Source organism: Sorex araneus, chromosome 4, assembly GCF_027595985.1.
Source record: "Sorex araneus isolate mSorAra2 chromosome 4, mSorAra2.pri, whole genome shotgun sequence".
NCBI lineage: Eukaryota > Metazoa > Chordata > Mammalia > Eulipotyphla > Soricidae > Sorex > Sorex araneus.
The window spans coordinates 222,046,164-222,066,741 of NC_073305.1; the positions used below are offsets into that span (position 1 = coordinate 222,046,164).

The 20,578-nt window shown below is 67.0% G+C and overlaps 3 protein-coding genes across 6 annotated transcripts; 1 reads left to right on the plus strand and 2 right to left on the minus strand.

The window, feature by feature from the left end:
- Window positions 1-14: 14 nt before the first annotated feature.
- NHERF2 (NHERF family PDZ scaffold protein 2) lies at window positions 15-7,222 on the minus strand. Of its 3 annotated transcripts, none has more exons than XM_055135473.1 (6): window positions 6,901-7,222; window positions 5,443-5,643; window positions 2,549-2,728; window positions 2,238-2,391; window positions 2,130-2,167; window positions 15-833 (listed from the first exon to the last, which is right to left on the minus strand). In XM_055135473.1, the coding sequence occupies exons 1-6, from the start codon at window positions 7,108-7,110 to the stop codon at window positions 651-653; spliced, it is 966 nt and encodes a 321-aa protein (XP_054991448.1). In that variant the 5' UTR covers window positions 7,111-7,222; the 3' UTR covers window positions 15-650. The 3 variants fall into 3 exon arrangements, with proteins under 3 accessions (XP_054991448.1, XP_004604463.3, XP_054991449.1); XM_004604406.3 differs by having other exon boundaries at window positions 15-809; window positions 6,901-7,218; XM_055135474.1 differs by lacking the exons at window positions 5,443-5,643; window positions 6,901-7,222 and adding an exon at window positions 4,120-4,269.
- Window positions 7,223-10,432: 3,210 nt separating this feature from the next.
- Window positions 10,433-11,097, minus strand: NPW (neuropeptide W). Its single transcript, XM_055135503.1, has 2 exons — window positions 10,617-11,097; window positions 10,433-10,536 (listed from the first exon to the last, which is right to left on the minus strand). Exons 1-2 carry the CDS (start codon window positions 10,949-10,951, stop codon window positions 10,473-10,475), a joined length of 399 nt encoding a protein of 132 aa, XP_054991478.1. The 5' UTR covers window positions 10,952-11,097; the 3' UTR covers window positions 10,433-10,472.
- Window positions 11,098-14,348: 3,251 nt separating this feature from the next.
- ZNF598 (zinc finger protein 598, E3 ubiquitin ligase) lies at window positions 14,349-20,466 on the plus strand. 2 transcript variants are annotated; one of them, XM_055135429.1, is made up of 12 exons: window positions 14,349-14,600; window positions 16,074-16,186; window positions 16,289-16,418; window positions 16,498-16,709; window positions 17,410-17,627; window positions 17,710-17,827; window positions 17,982-18,145; window positions 18,251-18,323; window positions 18,404-19,119; window positions 19,231-19,375; window positions 19,463-19,613; window positions 19,689-20,466. In XM_055135429.1, exons 1-12 carry the CDS (start codon window positions 14,370-14,372, stop codon window positions 20,040-20,042), a joined length of 2,625 nt encoding a protein of 874 aa, XP_054991404.1. In that variant the 5' UTR covers window positions 14,349-14,369; the 3' UTR covers window positions 20,043-20,466. The 2 variants fall into 2 exon arrangements, with proteins under 2 accessions (XP_054991404.1, XP_054991405.1); XM_055135430.1 differs by having other exon boundaries at window positions 17,710-17,818.
- Window positions 20,467-20,578: the final 112 nt, after the last annotated feature.

The following is a 20,578-nucleotide window of genomic DNA, read 5'->3' on the forward strand; positions in this document are numbered from 1 at the left end:
GAGAGAACCGGAAACTGAGGAAAGCCTGTTTATTCCGAGGGCGCGCATGCGCTATGGCTTACAAGGCAGCCGGCAGCGTGGTCTGGCTGAGGCGTGGAGGACAGCCGGGCCGTGCAGCCCAGCAGCCGGGGCCCTCCCGGCTCCCCTGGCCTGGGGCTGTCCTGGCAGGGACGAGGGGCCGATCCAGAGGCTGCACCAGCTTCCGGTCCGGCCTCCATCCTCGGCCCCTTCAGGCCAGACCCCGCACAGAAAGGGTGTGGGGGCGGAGCATCCTGGGGCGGGCGGGGGTGGGGCAGGGCAGTAAGTGGAAACATGTGGAGCTCAAGCTCTTTGGGGGGAAAAAAGCGAAAACCCAGATTCCTCCAGCCGCAGGCCCTGCCCTGCAGGACAGACACTGAACTCCCTTTCCAGTCCCTCCTCTTCCTCTCCCTGCAGCCCCCCAGCCTCCTCCTCTTCCCCCATCTCTCCTTACTCCATCCTTTCTGGCTCTGCCTGGGTGTTTAGATCCGGGCCGCCCCCCACATCTGGCTGCCACATTCCCCGGCACCCCGTGAGCTGCCCCAGCACAGGCTCACAGGGGACCACGTGGCTTCTGGGGCGCCCTCCAGTCTCTGGGCGTGCAGGGAGGAGGCCGGCGCAGCAGGAGGGGCTCAGAAGTTGCTGAAGATCTCTCGCTTCCGGTTCCAGTCCATCTGTGGCGCCCGCTTGTTGATGCGTGTGGCCCTCGCCTTCTCCTTGGCCTCTGCGGCTGTGGGGCTCAGGTGGAGACCGCTCTCCTGAAAGGGGTCGTGCTTCCACATGCCACCATCCTGGGGGGACACGGCGGCCGGGGCCTTGAGTGGGCCCCCAGGAGCACTCCCGGATGGCCCTGCAGACTGGGGTCTCGCAAACACGCGGTGCTGGGGCGCGGTAAGGGCTGGGCGGGCACCCCCAACCTGCCAGGCAGGTCGCTGGGGATGGATTGAGCACTGCTGGCCCAAGGGTCCCCAGACAGGGACGGCTTTGGGGTCTGCCAACCAAGCACTGCACACGTACGCAAGATGTACATACTGTGCCCACACAACACAAGACATACACAGCATGTGCAGGATGCATGCCATCCGCATGCAGGGCACGTGCCCTCACAGCCTGAATGCAGGGTTACCTGCAAGCAACACATGTACATGTATACACATTCCACATACATGCCCAGTACAGTCGTGTGCAGACACACACATGTGCTCGTGATGGTGGCCATGAACACGCACCCACCCGTAGATGTGCTTGTGAGCCTGCATGCACATGTGCTTGCACTCATGTATAATTATCCATGTACATGTTAGTCTGTTCACACGCATATTCATATGTGCACAAATATGGATTATACTCACATTTGTGTGCACACATGCATTTGTCTATGTGTTCACACACATGCTTGTGTGCACTCACGTGCTTATCCATGTATACATACCTGGTCTGCACTCATACATGTTTGTGAGTTCATATATGCATGCTAGTCCATATGCTAATATATGCACATGCTATACTGTGCATTCACACACGTGCCTTTCCGTGCATTCAGATATACACATGCTTGTTCGTCCGTGTTCACATGCATATGTGCTTGTCCATGTATTCACACATATGCATGCCTGTCCATGCATTCACACACATGCTCGTCTGCGTTCAATACACGTGTCTGTTCATGCATTCACATGCACACATGCTTGTCATACACATGGTTCTCTCCATGCATTCACTCACATGCCTGTCCGTGAGTTAACACACAGGTGCTTGTTTATGTTGTTACATACATATGTGCCTCTCCATGCACTGACATACATGTTCCTGTCCATGTGTTCACACGTGTGCCTGTCCATGCTCATACACACGTAAACAGCAATGCTACACTTACTCCTGTGTCCAGCACCAAGCCCCCACTAAGCCCCCGGGCTGGTCCGTACTGGGCATTCAGACCCCAGCAGTGTGTCCAGGGAGGGGCCAGCTGCTCCGTGGGGGATGGGGAGGCCAAGGCCTCAGGCCATCGAGTTGTGACAGGCAGACAGGGTGTCAGGACCACGCCCCGCCAGGTCAGACTGTGAGGAGAGCTCTGGGTGTCCCGCCCTGCCCAGACCCCTGGGGCCCCTTACCTGGCTGGTCCCGTTGGCGGCTGGCGATGGCAGAGGTCCTGCAGGAACAGTGCGTCAGCAGCTGCCAGCCCCGCCCAGCCCCGCCCCCGCCGCCCCCAGGAGACCCACCCTCCACGTGCTCCTCCGTGGGCGTCACCCGCAGCCGCTTGAAGTGCTCGTCAGTCTCTGGGTCCACTACAAGCAGCCGGGCCTCATCCTCCCGCGCTTTGATGCTGGCGACCACCTCCGAGTGCCGCAGCCCCTCCACGTTCTGCCCATTCACCTGCGCGGGCAGGGTGGGGGTCAGCAGTGCCCGGCACAGCCTTGAGCCCCCACACCACCCGGCCCAGTGTGACATCAAATATTCATGAGCGCTGTCACCAGCTGGCAGCTCGGGTTCCGGCGTTCCCCAGACACCTGGGGACAACTGGGGACGATACCTCGATGAGGCGGTCCTGGGCACGGAGGCCGGAGTGGGCAGCGGGCGAGCCAACATCCACAGAGCGAATGTACTGGCCTGGCCGAGACTTGTCACTGTGCAGGTTGAAGCCGTAGCCCTGGGGGCCTTTGTGCAGGTGACACAGGCGCGGCCGCAGCTCCCGTGGGGGGCCGTTGGCATCCTGCGGGCACGGGGGTGGGGGCTGTAGCACCCTCACAGCAGGTGGAGCCCCACGCCGCCTCCCACTGCCACCCCGGGGCCCCTGGCCTCAGCCTCAAGCTCTGGCACCACAGGGACCAGGCAGGGGCGCTGGGCGGACGGGCCAGCCAGGCTCAGCCTGCTCTCCCCCGCAGGCCCCGTGTCCCTGGGCCGTGCCCCCCCTTGCTGCTGTCACCAGGCCGATGTCCCCACAGTCCCCTCCCAGCTGTCCCTGGGCGCTGCCCCCAGGCCTGGCCTCATTTGTTCCCTCGGGGCTGATGGCCCTGGCTTGCCTGTTTACTTTCACATTCCAGAGAGGGCCAGGCCGGTCTCCGGCTCCCAGCCTTCCTGCCGCTCCCACGGGGGCCTGAGCGCCCCCCGCCCCTGCCTCACTTTACCTCTGGCATCCTGCGGCTGCGGCCGGGCGCACTCTCGGCCTGAAGGGTGGCAGAGCTGGGTGACCAGTGGCTACCAGGCTCTGTGAGTGACAGGCCAGGGCCGGGGCAGCGGGCAGTGGCTCAGGTTTCCAGGGGCTGGGCGCATGCAGGTGTGAGGTGTGGGGGTGCTTCCCGGGGCCTCCACTCCTCCCCGCCACGGCTCCACCTGCAGCGCCTGAGTGCGGCCAGACCCCAGGCCTGCTGCCGACCCCTCTGGGCAGGGCTGAGGGCGGGTGCCTGGCCTGGCGCTCGCCTTCCTGTCTGTGGAGAACACCCTCTTCCTGTCCGGCCTCAGCCCTCCCCCAGGCCCCTTCCCTCAGCCCCTCAACCTGCTGGCCACCACTCAGGTCCTGAAGTGCCCCAGAGGCTGGGCGGGGGCTGAGAGTGGCCCAGAGCTCCAGACCCCTGATCCTGGGGGAGGCAGGCAGCACCGCCAGCCCGTCAGGCCCCTTTCGCCCCCACATGTGGGCACACGTGCGCCCAGCCCCTGCCCTCCGGCCCCCAGGTGGAAGAGGGCTTGGGATTGGAGTGACCGTGGCTGTGTCAGCCCTGCGTGTCACAGCAGACCAGGCGTCAGGCCTCAGGGGGACAGGCTGGGGCGCAGGAGGCGGCGTGGGACCCGCGGGCGAGCGCATTGCTCGCATTCCTGCTCCCGGCTCCCCCCAGCACTTCCTGCCGCCTCCCCAGCCCCGGGCTCGGCTCTGCTCCTCTCCTCTCCTCAGGCCCAGTGCGCCCAGTCTGCTGCCACCACACAAAGAGACCAGCTGGGGGACCCCGGGCCTGCGGTGCTCCCCGAGTGACTCACCAGCCCTGAGAGAAAGGCCCCTTGTTCAGGGCCCGGCCTGCGCAGAGTAGCCCCCGCAGCCCCTCTCCTGCCAGGGGCACAGCTGAACCCTGTGTCAGGGGTCCTCCGAGCCCACCCCGGTCCCCTCCTGACCTGCACGGGGCGCTGAGTCAGGGCCCGTGGAGGGGCGCTGGGGCCCGGGGCGGGTGGCGGGGTAGTCCCGGAGCGGGCCATGGGGCAGCTGGCGGCCGGCGGCGTGTCCTGAGCTCTCGAGCCAGCCTGGCTCCTCACCCCATTTATTCAGCTCCCCCTGCAGCCCGGGCTCCCCGGGGATGGGTGGGACTGGGCTGAGTCACTGGGGGAGCAGGGTGGTGGCTCCGAGCCCCCTCCCCTGCCCAGGCCCCAGCCGGTTTCCATCCAAGAGAGGAAGGAAGGAAGCACTCAGGAACCCCACCCTGCTCCCAGGACCCCCGCCCCAGAGCAGACGCTGACTGGCTCCGGGGGACAAGGGGATGAGCTGCTGTATCCAGGGCTGGGGACGTTCTCTAGCATCCCCCTCGGGAGCCAAGTGCAGAGCCCACTGAGTCACGGGTAACAAAGCCTGGCCCCTGGGCCCCTCCCCAAGCCCCCACGGTGCCCACAGACACTGAGCAGTGAGATCCCCCGGCCCCAGAGCAGGCCAGCACCCCCTCTCCTGCCCCTCTTCAGTCCCTGCAGGTCCCCAGGGAAAGTCTAAGGAGGGTCACATCAGCGGGGACCCCGGCTTTGTTCCTCTAAATAGACCATGGGAGGAAGCCGCTCCTGGGCGTCCCGCTGCCCGAAATAGCGGGAAAGGCCGCCCCGCCCTGCAGATAAGGGGGGTGGAGTTTCCACAGGAAGGTGAGCTCAGCCCTGCCCAGGCCCACCCCCCCTCGCAAGGACTTGGGGGGGCTTCCTCCAGGGGCCTGCAAGGGAGGTGGCCTGCTGCCCGGGCAGCTCACCACCCCGGACACCCGCAAAGTCAGCTTCTGGACCTAATAGTTAGGGGGGAGCACCTGCCATCGAGTTTTGAACCACCGGACACCGGATATCTGAGACAGGGACTCGGACCCCCACCCAGGAATCCCGGCCCTCAGGTGGGGGTGTCCAGCCCAGGCACGAGCTGTTCCCCAGGAGAAGGAGAGCAGGGCAGGGGCACGGCAGGGGTGGAATAAATGCTTCCGGTGCTTCCTCCTGCCTCTGGCAAGGCCACCCAGGGCAGCCGCTGTGCAGGACAGGCCCCACGGGTCCAGCCTGTGCCCCCCACCTCAGGGCCGCCTCCCAGACAGACAGACATGCGCCGACACATGCAGAGCAGGACGCTGGGTCCTTCAGGCTTTGTCAGGGGGACGCCCAGGCCTCCTCCCGTGCCTTGGGGCACCAGGGTAGGGCAGAAGGGACAGACTTCCAGAGATGGCCAAAGGGAGGAATAGCCACCCTCGGTGGAGTCCAGCCTACCTTCTGGCCAGTCTGGGAGCCCAGGCTGCCCGCCTGCACCCAGTCTAGCTTCGGCTCCCAGGGGTCGTGGGCCGGTGGAAGCCCCCGCTGGGCCATGTCCTCTGTGCAGGTCAGCTGCCGCCGGCGGAGCTCCTCGTCCGTGTCCTTGTCCACCACCAGCAGCTGGGTCTGGCCCTCCACGGCCTTAATCCTCTGCACCACCTGGGTGAGGGGCGTGAGCAGGTGAGGGCCAGCACCCCGCTGGCATGTGCATGAGGCACCACCCGGACAGGCGAGCGGCCGGGCCGGCCACCAGGGGTGGGCGGCTGGACCGAGAGGCCTGCGGCTCCACCCCCCACCCCCAGCTCCAGCAGTGCCCGCCCTGCCTAGGGGCTCCTGACACTCGGGCCGTGGCCGTCCCAGGCTTCAACCCTGGGAAAGGCCAACTGCCAGGCTCAGCTGTCCACCCGTGCGTGCGCAGGCCGGAAGCCATCCGCTGCCCCGTGTCCCTGGTCTGGGTCTGGCATGGAGGGCAAGGGTCCTGCTGGGTACCCGCTGGGTGTCTGTGCCCTCGTGAGGCTGTCCTGCTTCCAGACGTGGCCCCGCCTCAGCACCAGGCCCGCTGCGGACCAGGCACACCAAGCACGGCCCGCCAGCCCCGCTCAGGAGCCCACTCGGTGGGTAAGTGGGAAAGAGCCTGGTGGGGGCGGGGTGCCATCTGCTGTGACCCTGTGGTCACCTGCCTGGGGTGAGGGGCAGGGGCACACGGGGAGCTGTGGTGGGGTGAGCGAGACGGGTGCCAACATCTCCGTCCCCTGACCCTCCTCGACTGGCTGGTCCCCGCGAGACCAGCGCTGCTTCTCCTGCCTCAGGGGCCCCAGCCGGACCCCCAGCCTCTAGACAGGGTCCTCCCTGCAGCTGTGAGCACAGTGGGAGGGCCACAGGCTCTGCGTGTCACGCTCTCAGAGGCCGGACGCCTGAGAACACTGTGCCTCCTCCCTCAGCAAACAGCCTTATCTGCTCAGCCCTCTGGGTGGAAGGGGAGCTAGACCTACGGAAGGATGGACAGACAGACAAGGACCCGGCCAAGAACCAACAGAGCTGGTGCCGGGAGGCGTGGCCGTCGGGCCGGAGGACCCCAGCTGAGGCGCGGGGGCTGCAGGGGCCTGGGAGAAGGCCCCCACCCACCCCCGGACTCCCCCCACCGGCTCCGGGCGGCCTCCCGGTCATCTCAGGCAGGAGGCGGCTGCAGCGAGCCGGAGCTGTGCGTGCGGGCAGCAGTGGCCGCGGGGAAAGCCGCCCTGGGCCCTAGGGCCCCCAGAGGCGACCAGCACCGCGGCCCACAGAGGCCCCGGCCAGTGGCCGCCGAGGAGCCCCCTCCGCGCGGGACCCAGCTTCCTGGGGGGGGCGGCCACGTCCGCAGCCGGCGCGCCCCGCGGCGGGCCCGGGCGGGGGTCGCGGCGCCCAGCGGGGGCCCACCTGGTGGTGCGTCTCGCCCTCCACGTTGACGCCGTTGACCTCGACCAGGCGGTCCCCGGCGCGCAGCGCGGCCGCTTCGGCGGGGGAGCCGGGCTCCACGCGCCGGATGAACTGGCCGCGGCGGCCCTTCTCGCCGTGCAGGTGGAAGCCGTAGCCCTGCTCGCCGCGCACCAGGCGGCACAGGCGCGGCCGCAGGTCGGGCGCGGCCATGGCCCGGCCCGCCCGGCCCCGGCTCGGCCCCGGCTCGGCTCCGGCTCCGGCTCCGGCTCCGGCTCCGGCTCCGGCTCCCGCCGCTCCCGGGGGCTCCGGCCGCCCCGGCGCCGCCCCCGCTCCGCCCCCGTCCCGCCCCGCGCGCCCGGCCGGGCCCGCGCCCCCCGCGTCGCCCTGATCGCCGCCCCCGGGCGCGGAGCCTCTGCCGCAGAACCCCGAGCCCGGCCCGCCACCTTCTGTGTGCGCGCCCGGGGGCAGCGCGGGGACCCCACGCAGGGGCCGGGGTGAGGGCCACGGTGCCGCCCCCCGCAGACCCCTGCCCGAGCGTCGGCACCAGGGCAGACCCGGCCAACCCCTCTGGCATTCGGGCGACCAGGGGCAGCTGGCCCCCCCTCCTCCACTGCCCCCACTGGGCCCAGGTCCGCTGAGCGCTCCTGTTCCCCCCAGGAGCTTCCTGGGGGAGCGTCCTTGTTCCGGCCGTGCTGCAGGTCAGGTGGAGAGGCCTGAGCAGAAGGACACCATGTGGGGCCCCGCCGGGGGTCTGGACCAGGGCAGTAGAGCCCAAGAGCTCACCCTCCCGTTCTGTTTTTTGGGTTTTTTTTTCTTTTTGGGTCACACCCAGTGATGCTCAGGGGTTACTCCTGGCTCTGCACTCAGGAATACTCCTGGCGGTGCTCAGGGGACCCTATGGGATGCAGGAAATCAAACCCGGGTCGGCCGCATGCAAGGCAAACGCCCTACCCGCTGTGCTATCGCTCCAGCCCCATCGCCCTCCCATTCTGGAATCCTCCATCCCTCTGCAACAGACAGCTGGGCTGTAGGCTCAGGCCCCAGCACCCTACCTGATTTCGCGGGTTCAGGTAGAGCCAGCTCAGACAGTTCCCCATGAGGGTGGCGGCCCTGTGGGCACAGGCTCCAAGCTGCCCGCTCACTCCTTCCTCTGAGTGTGCCCCAGCCAAAGCAGCCTCAGGAGCCGCCTCTGGGCAGCCTCCTGGGCCAGGGCCCCTTGGGTGCCCACACCCAGCTGCTGCCACTAAAAGCTACAGCGTGGCAGCCCCCATGACCCCTTCTGTGCTCCCAGCGCCTGCCCGGCTGGCCATCGCCACCCTCTGCCTGCCTATCTAGCGGGCAGCATCTGGCCCAGACTGACCCAGCAGCCTTGTACAGGGGCATAGCACAGGCCCCCAGGAGGGTCGCTCAGGACCTGGTCCCCTGTGTCAGGAGAGCAGCGATCTGGGCCCCTCTGTGAGACGAGCCTGGGGCTGCCCAGGCCCTGGGGGACCCCACAGGGCAACACAGTGGCCTCCTCACAGCTGTGTGGACGTGGCTGGGGGGTGGAGGGGACTCAGCCAGGGGCCTGGAGCAGCAAAGGAGCCGTGTGGAACTGTGGGTCACCCCAACGTGTGGCTTGACAATGGCTTTATTCAACAGCACGTGCACTGCACAGGCCCCTCTGGAAGCAGGGCGCCTATGGGAGACGGGGTGCCCCGCGTGGCTTTCCTGGGGAGGGGTCCCAGCCTCCTCTCAGGCTAGACACTCAACTCAGTCCTGCCTCAGGGAACTGGCTGGCACTCAGGGTTCTAACTTGTCTCTTTGGGGGCTCATTGTTTCTTTTTTAACACAAGAAGCACAAAAGGAGTAGAGGAAGTAGGAGGAAAAGGTAACACAGTAACAAACGCAGAGCCGGGAGAGGAAGGAAGCGGGGAAGGCAGCGGAATAAACGTGTACCGGAGGCCTGAGGGAGCAATTCCAAAGTGGGCGAGGGAAGGCGAAAGGGTCCAAGTAGGACCCCTGGAGGGCCTGCGGGCTGTGGTGCTGGGAGGGGCCGGCCCCAGGAGAGAAGGCAGGTATCCCGGGAGAGCCAGGGACTGCCAACCTGGGGTCCTCGGGATGGGTTAGGGGAGGTGCCGGGGAGGCCTGGAAGGTAGGAGGCACCTGGAAGGTGACCTGAGTCCAGGTCACTCTGCACCTTGCCACGCACGCAAACCAGACGCTGGCGCCCGAGAAGAGTGGTCCAGGTCCGGGACTGAGGGGTGTGGCCTAAGGGCGGGTTGGGGCCCCTCTGGAGGGGGGGCCAGTTAGCAGTGGACACCCTGATAATGGTCTACCTAATGGGTGTTAATGGCCCCGCACAAAGACGGTCAGGCCTTTCTTAGGGCCTCCGCCCTCAGGCAACAGGGTGAGATCAGCTCAAGAGCAAGAGAAATGTCCACTGCAGAGAACCAGGCTCCGAGGGAGGCTGCAGTGGGGAGCTGGGGTGGGGGGAGCACCTCGCGCCTGGCCCCGCCCACCTCCAGGCAGTGCCAGGCTGTGGCCGAAGGAGCAGCCGTCCAGCGCCACCTGCCGCCTCCTGGGGGCATTGCCCCTCCTGGGACTGCGGCAAAGGCTTGGCGCGCACACGTCCCCCCCAGCCTCTGTGTCCAGCAGGGTGCGGGGGGCAGCAGGGAGGTCCTCGGAACCTGCACCAGCCTCTCTGGGCCCCAGCAGGTTAATCCCTTCCCCGGGGCCCCAGAGCCAGGAACTGAGGGTGAATGTGCTGCGTGAGACCGACCCTGGTCCAATCCCTGGCACCCTTTGGTCCCTGGAGCCTCAGGCACTGCCTGACCGAGCTGGACCACCCTGAGTGCTAGCAGGGGTGCGTGAGTCCAGGCCAGGAGAGGCCAGAGCCGAAACAGCTTTGCTAGCCCAGCTGGGCCTGAGTGCCGGGCAGTCCCCATTCTTGCAGGCTGGGAGGGGAGAGACAAGAATGGGGACTGGCCAGCCAGGAGTGAAGCCCAGCATTCGGATTTCTCCGGGTTACTGTGGGGACCATGCTACAAGCCCGCTGAGGCTCCTGGTGGCTAGGGCACGACCACCAGCTGGGCACAGGGGCAGCGGGGAGAAAGGGTGGGCAGAAATGGAGTTTGCAACCACCTGGTCGCAGTGCAGCTCCTGGCGTGAGGCCGCCTGTGTGGACTCGGGGTTGGAAGAGGGGCTGGGGAGAGAGCGCGGGTGATCAGGACACTGTTGAAATCCAGCTGGAAACTCACGGGTAGGAAGCAGGGGGCTCTTGGAAGGCGAGAAGGCGGAGGGTCCTGGTCCCTTGTCTTTCTTTGGGGTCAGCAGCCAGACTTTGCCCAATCCCGCTCCCTTGACTGGGGGGCAGGGGGTTGGGGAACCCCTAGGACCTGGTCTGGAGGCCCCCCAAATGGGAGGGACTGGAGAAAGAGAAAGGGGTACAGGCCAGGGCAGCTTCCCCTACGGGACAGACACCCCCTGGGTGCGGGGCACGCGCCTGGCTGGACGGCGGAACACAGAGACAGGGACAGCAGGTCACTCCAGGGCTTTATTGAGTGCTCACGGGTGGCGGGCAGGGACAGCGCTCAGGACAGGGGCACGGCGGCCCTCGGTGAAGTCCAAGGCAGCTCGGCGGGCTCCGCAGAGGTTCTGGAAAAAAAGAGCAACGGGTGAGGGTGGGCGGGAGCCCGGTGGGCTCCGATCCGCGAGCCCCTTCCCCGCCCTCCTACCTGCCCTGCTGCGGCCCGGTCCAGGCGGTGGCGCGCGGGCTGCGAACCGCCGCGACGGGGATCCCGGGCGCCGAGCGCGCATTGCGGGCGGCGGGCCCCGCCACGGCCGCCTCTCCAGCAGGCGCGCCCGGCCCGACGGCGCGGCTCCACACGGGGGGCGCGCGGCGCAGGCCCAGGAGCAGGCCGGCTGCGCGCCCCACCGTGTGGAAGCGGGGGGTCGCCGCGTGCTTGTACCAGGCGTCCGCGGGCTCTGGGGGCAGCTGCAGCAGCAGCAGCAGCGCCAGCAGCAGCGCGTGCGCCGGGGGCCGCCTCATCTCTGGAGTGGGTCTTCGCATGAGCCGAGGCTGCGGAGCGGGTGCCCGCCGCCCGGCTTTAACTGCGGGGGGTGGGGGCTGCTCGCGCCAGCCGCGCCGCGGGGATCCCCAGGACGGGGGCGGCGCGCAGCGAAGCCGCGTCCCTGAGCGGCCCTCGACTGGAGCCTCCTGGAGCGCCCCCGCTCCCCTCCTCCCCGTGAGTGGAGGGACTGCCAGGAAGAAAAGTGGGGACCCTAGGACGCGGGAGAAACGGGTGACCTTGGCCAAAGCTCCTGTGAAGTCAGGGAGCTGGGACGCCGATGGGGGCAGTGGGAGTGCCCCTCCCCTGCACTCTGGCCCATCCTTCCCTCCCTCCCCCTCCAGCTTGGTGCCAGCCACGGGGATGGGTGTTCACCTAGCCACTCTGGGGGCCGGCCCTCCTCACCCCAGTCCGCTGCCCTCCACCCAATGCCCCCATGACGCCAGAACTCTCTGCAGTCAGGCCTGAGGCTGGCCCTGTCCACCAGCTCAGGATGGCGTCCAGCCCCCTCTGTACTGGCCACTACTTGACCTTTCTTCTGAACTTCACAATCTCCTACTCATCCCTCCACAACTCCTTCAATTCCCAAAGGCCCTGACCTGAACCCCCTCACCCCACCCCCTGTTAGCTGGTGCCCTGCCCGGAGAAGGCAGCCATGAGGGACACCACCCCCCATGTCACACTTGGCATCAGAAACAGCTTATTCTTTTTTGTTTTGGGGGCCACACCCAGCTGAGCTCTTGTTTAGGGATCACTCCAGGTGGGATTGGAGACCCACACAGGTGTTGGGGATCAACCCCAGTGGGCCACGTGCAAGGCGGCACCCTGCCCGCTGCACTGTGGGTCCAGCCCAGAAACAGCTTATTCTGACCCCAAGAGGAGTCCTGGTCCCAGTTGCAATTGGGGATCCAGGAGGTCACCTGGGCCCATTTTTGGAAGGGCCACTGGGCTTGGTGGGCACTCGGAGCCTCCTCCCAACTTCTCAGAAGAAAGAAGGGTGAATCAGGTGGGGACTCAGATCCAGAGAATTTGGGGTGCAGAGGATGGGCTTTCTGGGGCATCCCTAGTGTGGGTTAGTAAGTGGGCAAAAGGCCTGTACGGGGGAAGGTCAGCAGGCAGCATCTGGCCGCCTCTAGCGTCCCTGCGTGAGTACAGGGTGCCCAACCCACTGGCCCCCATGACTCACCAGGCCCCTCCCAGAGGGCACTCAGAGACGGCAGCAGCCACAGTCTCTTATTGCCACCAGAAGGGGCCCTGCCCCCAACTATGTACTCACAGGCAGCCAGGGCCTGGGGTGGGCAGCAGGGGGCCAGCCAGGGTAGGAGGGCTGGGGAAGGGTGGAGCAAAAGCACAAGCACAGGGGCTGGAGGCAGGGTGGGAGCAGGGGCTGGGGTGGGGGCAGGAGCACTGAGGAAGCCGGGGAACTGGAGGGTGCTTATACCAAGCCACACCTGCCGCGGCCTGCTCCCAGGGGCCCTTGGGCTGGAGAGTCTCCTGAAGTGTGAGTGCGCGGGCGGCGGGCCCGGCACGACTGCACCCTCCAGGGAACCAGTGCAGCCGCCCCCTTGCTGCCAGGAGACCACAGGCGTGCAGGATTGGGGGCTGCGGGGGGTTCGGGAGAGTCTGAACCAGGAGGGCTGTGGGTGTGGGAAGGTGCTAACCTGGCTAAAAGGGGGGGGGGAGTGAGTCACAGGTGCCTGGCCAGGCTGCAGGCAGGGACAGGGATGCGACTGCAGTGAGGGACATGGTGTCTGTAGCGGGGGAGAGTAGAGTGAGGAGCAGTGTTTGCAGTAGACACAGTGTCTGTACTGGGACACCGTGTCTGTAATGGGACCCAATGGTTGTGGTGGGACAGCTGTCTACAGGGACCCTTCTTGGTCACGGGCAGCTCAGGGTCCCTTTGTCAGGATTCCCGGGGTGCCCCGTTCCCATTCCTGACCTCAGGTCTCAGCGTTCTCACCTGAGTCTGGGTCTCTCACCCCACAGGCTCACATGCAGGCCACAGGGGGTGGGTTGGCGGCAGGGCCGTCTGTAGGCTGCGTGCTCGCATCCTCTGGGAGAGCCATGTGGTGAGCGGCTCCGAAAACCGAAGCCCTGTCTGAGTGGGGCTCCCAGAGGCTCCGCACGTGCTCACTCCTGCCTGTGCCCCGATCTCCCTCTCAGCTCCGCAGGTGACCCCGTGACAGCCTGCACATCTCTGGCCCCAGCCACTGTCCCTCAGAGGCCGGCTTATACTGGAGCTACTGGCGAGGGCTCTGGGTGAACGGCTGCCAGGGCCTAAGCTCTCTGCCGCTTCTCCAGGCAAGGAGGAACTTTTCCAGGGAGAGAAGCGGGTCCGCTTCCCTCAGAAATGCAGGCACTGTCTGGCCCCTTTTGTCCTGTCTTTCCCCACTGCCTTCCTTATTTTGTTACTGTTCTGACATTGGGGTCCCTCCATTTCCGGTGTGCCAGGGACGGCACGATGCTGGGTGTGGGGGTCCCGCAGGGCCCCATGGGCAGTGCCTCACCACTGGAGCTACAGCCCAGCCTTCTGTAGCTCCATCCCCAAGAGCCTTCCAGGCCTTGGCTCTTTCTGGTGCCTGGATTGAAACCCTTCCCGCTGCCCTCTTGCTCTGGCCCCGCTGATGCTGCCTGGGAGTTGCTGGCTGAAGAGTGGGTTTCCCCGGGACACGGGCAGTCCGAGCCCTGTGGAGGGGCGATGGGGTGGACTGGATGCCCCACCCCCCCTCAGGGTGGTTTCCCACCGGGATACACCTCCACCCGCCCTCCTCTGCTCCCCAGTTTCTTTGCCAGTCTGCCTCTACTGTCTGGTCAGGGCTGTGGCCAGGAGGGGCACTCGGGGGGACTGGTCAGCAGCCAGCCCTGTAATCGAGGCGGGCAAAGGGCTGCCCAAGGTCACTAGCGGGCAGCACTGTTTGGCCCTGCTGCCCGTCGGCTTCCCTGCAATTCTTTCTCGGGGGGTACTGCAGGGCGCGACCCCCCACCCCCGTAGCATGCCCACCCTGGCAGCCCCGAGGTCGCCGCCCCCCGCCCGTCGAGCGCCCCTGGACGGCCGAGGCGGCCCGGGGGTCGCGAGGTCCGGTTCGCGCGGGCCACCGATGGACAAGTGCTCTCTCTCATCAGACGGTGTCCATCTGGCCGGCGTCGCGGGAAGCCGTTCTCCCGGGCCCCACGGACGGCCCTAGCGGTGGAACGGGGCCGGCCCGGCGGAAGACGCGGGCGCGCCGTCGGGGCCGGCTAGAGCGCCCGAGCGCGGCGGCTCCGCTCTAGCCCGCGCCTCTGTGGGCGGAAGCGGCGGCGCGCGCGGCTTCCGTCGGGCGGGGCGGTTGCTGGGCGGACCGCTGACGTCGCCGGAAGGGGCGGGGCCCGCGGAGCCAGCCGCGCCGCGCCGCGCCGGCCGGGAGGGGCCGGAGCCGGACCATGGCGGCGGCGACGGCGGCGGCGGTGGCGGGCCCCGAGGGGCGGCGCGCGGCCCTGGAGGCGGCGGCGGCGCCCGAGCGGGGCGGCGGGAGCTGCGTGCTGTGCTGCGGGGACCTGGAGGCCACGGCGCTGGGCCGCTGCGACCACCCGGTGTGCTACCGCTGCTCCACCAAGATGCGGGTCCTGTGCGAGCAGCGCTACTGCGCCGTGTGCCGCGAGGAGCTGCGCCAGGTGCGGGGCTGACGCTGCAGAACGGGGCGGGCGGGCCGCGCGCCCCCCGCGCCCCCACCTGCCGGCGGGAGGAGTGGCCGCGGGTCCCGGAAGTGCCGGCCCGGGCCGGGATGAGGCCGTGGGAGATCCGGGAACCTTGGCCCGGGGCGGCCTCGAGGGCACCTCCCCGGTGCCAGGCGGCTGGGCCGGCGTGGCATGACGTAACCCTCCCGGCCCGCCGCCCCGCTCACCTGGGTCTGCCCGGGTGTGACCCGTACTGGGCTCCCTCTGCTCGTCGACCAGCGGGACAGTGTCCCCTGCCCCGTGCCCCTCCAACTCCGCCTTGCCCCGGTCCTGCTTCCTCTCGCCCGGCCCCTGAGCCCTGGGACTACCTTCGTTGCAAACTGGGGGAGAAGGTGAAGGAGGGGCCTGGAGGAGCTGCCCAGGGCCCCCTGCTACAGACCCAGTTTGGGTGCCAACCCTGCTCGTGGCCGGACACTTGTGGGGGCCGGGGCAGAGGGGTGTGTCTGGCAGCCCCATGGCCCTGGCACAGGCTGGAGGGGGTCAGGAAGATCTGCACCTCAGGCTCTGTTTAGCTGGCTTGGGGGTGCCCATGCCAGGCTGCACGCTGCAGTAAGCCCCAGCACCCGGTCAACGCCCTGGGGTCCAGCCGCTGCTGGGCAGGGGCAGCGATGTGTTGTCAGCCCCCAGTTCCTGGGGCAGCCCATGCGGCTCAGCGTGTGGGATGCTAACGTGGTTGTGCCACTCAGTGCCACGCCTGCAGCTGCTTTGCGACTGGGTGGTGTGTGAGGGGTGGCCAGGCCATGACCCCGCATGCCAGGCCGAGGACAGGCCATTGGCCGATTCGGGGGTGCTGGGCTGGCAGCTGTCAGTAGACTCAGGTTCCTGCGGCCTTCTTACATCACCTGCCAGGCTTGTTCCGTCCCACACCCGGGTCCAAGGGGACGGAGGGCACAAACTAGGGTCTGGGCTGCCCTGAGGGGAGGCCTTGCCCAGTTGGGGAGACACTGGGGCCCCAGGCAGCGCCCTGCTCGCTTAGACTCAGCCCCACTCCCCTCCCCAGGACCTGCCTGCCTTGCTGGGGCCGCACAGAACCCGAGTCCCCAGCTCTTTGCTCTGCTGTGGGGGCAGTGTCCACTCGGCCTGGCCTGCCTGCGTGTGGCCGCATCCGGGCCATTGGGGCCTGCCGTCCTGTGTCTGAGCTGATGTAGGTGACCTTGGTGTGACCTTTCTGTGCCGAGGGCAGAGCTGAGGCCGCCTGTCAGGGCACCCCGCCTGCAGTCCTGGGCCAGGCTCGGTGCTGTGGGGGCCTACTGGCCTGTCAGGGCGCTGGGTGCAGTGGACGGGTTCGGTCTTGTGCGGTCAGCGGTGGTCCCATCTCCTCACTTCCCCGTAACTCTGCCAGCCGCTGGCCTGGCCTCGCAGGCGGCTTCGGGGCAGGGACCAGTGGCGCTCACTGTCGCTCCGGGCCAGGTGGTGTTCGGGAGGAAGCTCCCCGCCTTCGCCTCCATCGCGCTCCACCAGCTGCAGCACGAGAAGGCCTACGACATCTACTTCGCCGACGGGAAGGTGCTGGCCTTGTACAGGTGAGGGGCGGGGGCGGAGGGCTGGAAGCTGCCTTCCGTGTGCCTGAGCGGGGCGGGGGCAGACAGGGGTGGACGCGGCCCCGCGGCCTCTCGTGTGCCCAGGCAGCTGCTCCAGCACGAGTGTCCGCGCTGCCCAGAGCTGCCGCCCTTCAGCCTCTTCGGGGACCTGGAGCAGCACATGCGGAAGCAGCACGAGCTCTTCTGCTGCAAGCTGTGCCTCAGGCACCTCAAGGTGGGCTGGGGGTGGGGGGTGGGGGGCGCGGGGGGGACACAGAGACTCCTCGGGACCAACACACGTCCTCCCTCTGCAGATCTTTACCTTTGAGCGCAAGTGGTACTCGAGAAAGGACCTGGCGCGGCACCGGATGCAGGGGGACCCCGACGACACCTCGCACCGTGGACACCCCCTGTGCAAGTTCTGTGACGAGCGTTACCTGGACAATGACGAGCTGCTGAAGCACCTACGCCGGGACCATTACTTCTGCCACTTCTGTGATGCTGATGGCGCCCAGGACTACTACAGGTGTGTGCGCATGTGAAAGCACAGGTGTGCGTGAGTACAGGCATGTGCACGTGAGAGTGCAGGTGTGCTATCAGTGCAGGCGTGTGCACGTGAGAGTGCAGGTGTGCGCGTGAGAGTACAGGTGTGCGCATGAATGAGGTGTGCGTGTGTTAAGAGTACAGGTGTGCGCAAGTGATAGTACACGTCAGGTGTATGCATGTCAGAGTACAGGGATGTGTGTGAGTACAGGTATGCATGCGTGAGAGTACAGGTGCGTGTAAGTACAGTCGTGAGAGTATAGGTGTGCATGTGTGAGTACGGGTGTGTGTGTGAGTGCAGATGTGTGGGTGAGAGTACAGGTGTGTGCACGTGAGAGTGCAGATGTGTGTGTGAGAGTACAGGTATGTGGTGAGAGTACGGGTGCGCGCGCATGAGTACAGGTGTGTGCGTGAGTACACGTGTGCGAGTGTGAGTGCAGATGTGCACGTGAGAATATAGGTGTGCGCATGCAAGAGTGTAGGCGTGCACATGTGAGTCTATAGCTATGCGATCACAGGCGTATGTGCAAGAGCATAGGTACGTGTGTGTGCAGCTGGGGCCTGGGACTAGGGTAGGAGGGGTATGTGTGCCACTCAGAGGGACCAGGCGCGGGTGTGTGGGGCCAGCTGGGGTTGGGCTGGGGGCTGTCTGGTCGGTCCTGACCCCCCGGCCGCCTTGCCAGCGACTATGCGTACTTGCGAGAGCACTTCCGGGAGAAGCACTTCCTCTGTGAGGAGGGCCGCTGCAGCAGCGAGCAGTTCACACACGCCTTCCGCACTGAGATCGACCTCAAGGCCCACAAGACGGCCTGCCACAGCCGCAGCCGCGCCGAGGCCCGCCAGAACCGCCACATTGACCTGCAGTTCAGCTACACGCCGCGGCACCCACGCAGGGCCGAGGGTGAGAGGGCCCGCGTGGCGTCCCTGGAACCCTGAGCCGCGGGAGCAGGGGCCCCGGGTGATGGCCTGTGTGCTGGTTGCAGGGGTGGTCGGCGGCGATGACTACGAGGAGGTGGACAGGTACAACCGGCAAAACCGCGCAGGGCGGGCTGGCGGGCGCGGAGCCCAGCAGAGTCGCCGAGGAAGCTGGAGGTACAAGAGGTGGGAGGCCTCCCTCGCACACGTGACGTTCTCGCCACCCCGGCCTCGCCTGGGAGGAACCTGGGGGTGAGGGATCAGAGGACTGTGCCCCACAACTGGCCCCACGCGCCGGTCGGCCGGGCACCTGCCCTGCCTGAAGAGCCTCCTTCCCCAGGGAAGAAGAGGACCGGGAAGTGGCCGCCGCCATCCGGGCCTCGGTGGCTGCTCAGCAGCAGCTGGAGACACGCAGGAGCGAGGACCGTGAGGAGGCCACGCTGCGGGGCCCGGAAGAGCCCCGAGGTCCCCGACGGCCCCCACGGACTCAGGGCGAAGGCCCAGGTGAGCCAGCCCCCCAGGGACACGTTGGGTGGCCTTGAGCCTTCTCACGGGACCGACACCCCAGCGGGCCGTGACACAGGGTGGGTCCCCTTCCGTATCCTGCAGGCCCCAAAGAAGCCTCCCCCAACGGACCCATGAGCCAGGAGGCCTTTCCAGCCGCCGGGCCGGCCCTTGTGAGGTGCGCGTGGGTGCTGGGGGCAGGGTGTGGCGGCCGGGCAGGTGTGGCCGGGCTACTGACCCCTGCTCACCCTGGCTCAGTCCCCTCGTGCCAGCCCCTGTGAAGCTCAAGGACGAAGACTTCCCCAGCCTCTGCGCCTCCACTTCCTCTGGCGCAGCCCCGGCGGCGGCTGCAGCGCCTGTGGGGCTGGCCCTGGTGTACCCCGCGCCCCCCCGGGGCAGGAGTGCCTTCCAGGAGGAGGACTTCCCCGCCTTGGTGCCCTCGGCTGCCAAGCCCAGCCCTGCCCCCACCAGTCTCCTCTCTGCCTGGAACAACAGCAAAAAGGGGGTCCAGCCCAGCCCCGGGGGCCCAGCGGCCAGGAAGGCCGGGAAGGGGTGCAAGGGCGGGAGGAAAGGAGGGTCGGGCCCTGCGGAGGAGGAGGAGCCCCGGAGTGTGCCCCTTGTTGGGGCGGGGCCCACCCTGCTGGCCCCAGGTTCCACCCCCCCTTTCACCAAGGTGGGCAAGAAGAAGAAGGTGGGCTCGGAAAAGCAGAGTGCCGCCTCGCCCCCCCCGCCTCCCTCTGACCAGTCGTGGCCCCTTGGGGCCGAGCACCCCCCTTCGGCACCCACTGGCAGAGTTGAGGGGTCTGGGGCCATCGTCATCAATGGACACACAGAGGCGCCGGCCCTGGCCCGAAGCACCCCCAAGGAACCCCCCGGGCTCCCACGGCCCGTGGGGCCCCCACTGGGCCCCACACCTCAAGAAGATTTCCCAGTACTCGGCAACCCTTGTCCACCTCGGATGCCCCCTCCCCCAGGTAGGCACTGGGCTCGCACCTGCTTGCGGGCATCTGGGCAGGTGGGGGTGGCTCCTGTGGGTTGGGAAACAGGGCGTGGGTGGGTCATGCTCTGGGCCTGTCCACTCCTAGGCTTCAGCACCGGGGTGATCCTGAAGAACACCCCACCCCCACTCCCACCGGGGCTGGTGCCCCCCGTCAGCAAACCACCGCCTGGCTTCTCGGGCCTCCTGCCCAGCTCCCAGCCCACCTGTGTTCCCAGCAGCAGCACAAAAGCGTGAGTCCTGGTGGGCCAGGCCCTGCCTCGGGGTGGTGGGCCAGGGCGCTGTGAGGCGAGGCCTCCCCGGCTGTATCTTGCACCCAGGCCCCGGCCACCACCCGAGGCGCGGGCCTACCTGGTCCCCGAGCACTTCCGGGAGAGGAACCTGCAGCTCATCCAGTCCATCAGGGACTTCCTGCAGAGCGACGAGGCGCGCTTCAGCCAGTTCAAGAGCCACTCGGGAGAGTTCCGACAGGTGAACGGCGGGGCGCGACGGGAGGGCCGGGCTGCAGGGGTGGGGCTGGCCGGCAAGGCTTGCTCTCCATGGTAGGGTGTCATCTCTGCGGCCCAGTATTACAAGAGCTGCCGGGACCTGCTCGGGGAGAACTTCCAGAAGATCTTCCAGGAGCTGCTGGTGCTCCTGCCCGACACGACCAAGCAGCAGGAGCTGCTGTCGGCCCACGCAGACTTCTGCGGGCGGGAGCGGCCGCCTGGCACCAAGGCCAAGAGGAATAAGAAGAACGCGTGGCAGGCCAGCAGCCGGCAGGTGGACCTGGCCTGCTGTGTGTGTCCCACGTGCCGGCAGGTGCTCGCGCTCGGGGATGTGGACAGCCACCGTGCGCTGCACGACGCCAGCGATGAGGACTTCCCGTCCCTGCAGGCCATGGCCAGGATGATCACGTAGCTCCCGCTGCTGTGCGGCCCCAAGCACCGCGCCGAGCGCCGCCGCCCTCGCCCCTGAGTGCCAAGCGGCTACCAGCTCAGGCCACTCGGCTGGCCAGTCCACGGGGGTCTGCAGGAGCTGCCCCTCCTCCTGGGGCAGTGGCGGGCCGGCCCAGACACGGGGCCCCGTCCACAGTGCCAGAGCCAGAGGCTTTGGCGCTGGGGCCCCGAGCAGGACACGGCAGGCCCACTGGTGCTGGAATCGATGCTGAGTGTGTTGTGTTGGCTGTTTCACGGTTCCAGAATATTCAGGATTAAAAGCAGACACAAAATTGCGCTACTTGAAGTTGAACCTTTTTGAGACAAGCTGAATCTGGGATCTCAAATCGCCTCTGATCTTTTATAAGACAGTTTATCTTGAAATAAATTTATTTTGCAATAATGCACATACTTGGCGTTCTGAGCTTCTCTACCTTCTGAGCTCATAGCCCGACACCTGTCAGCAGACGAGTCCTGGCCCTGCAGTGGAGGGCGGCCCAGGCGCAGCCTGCCCTGGTG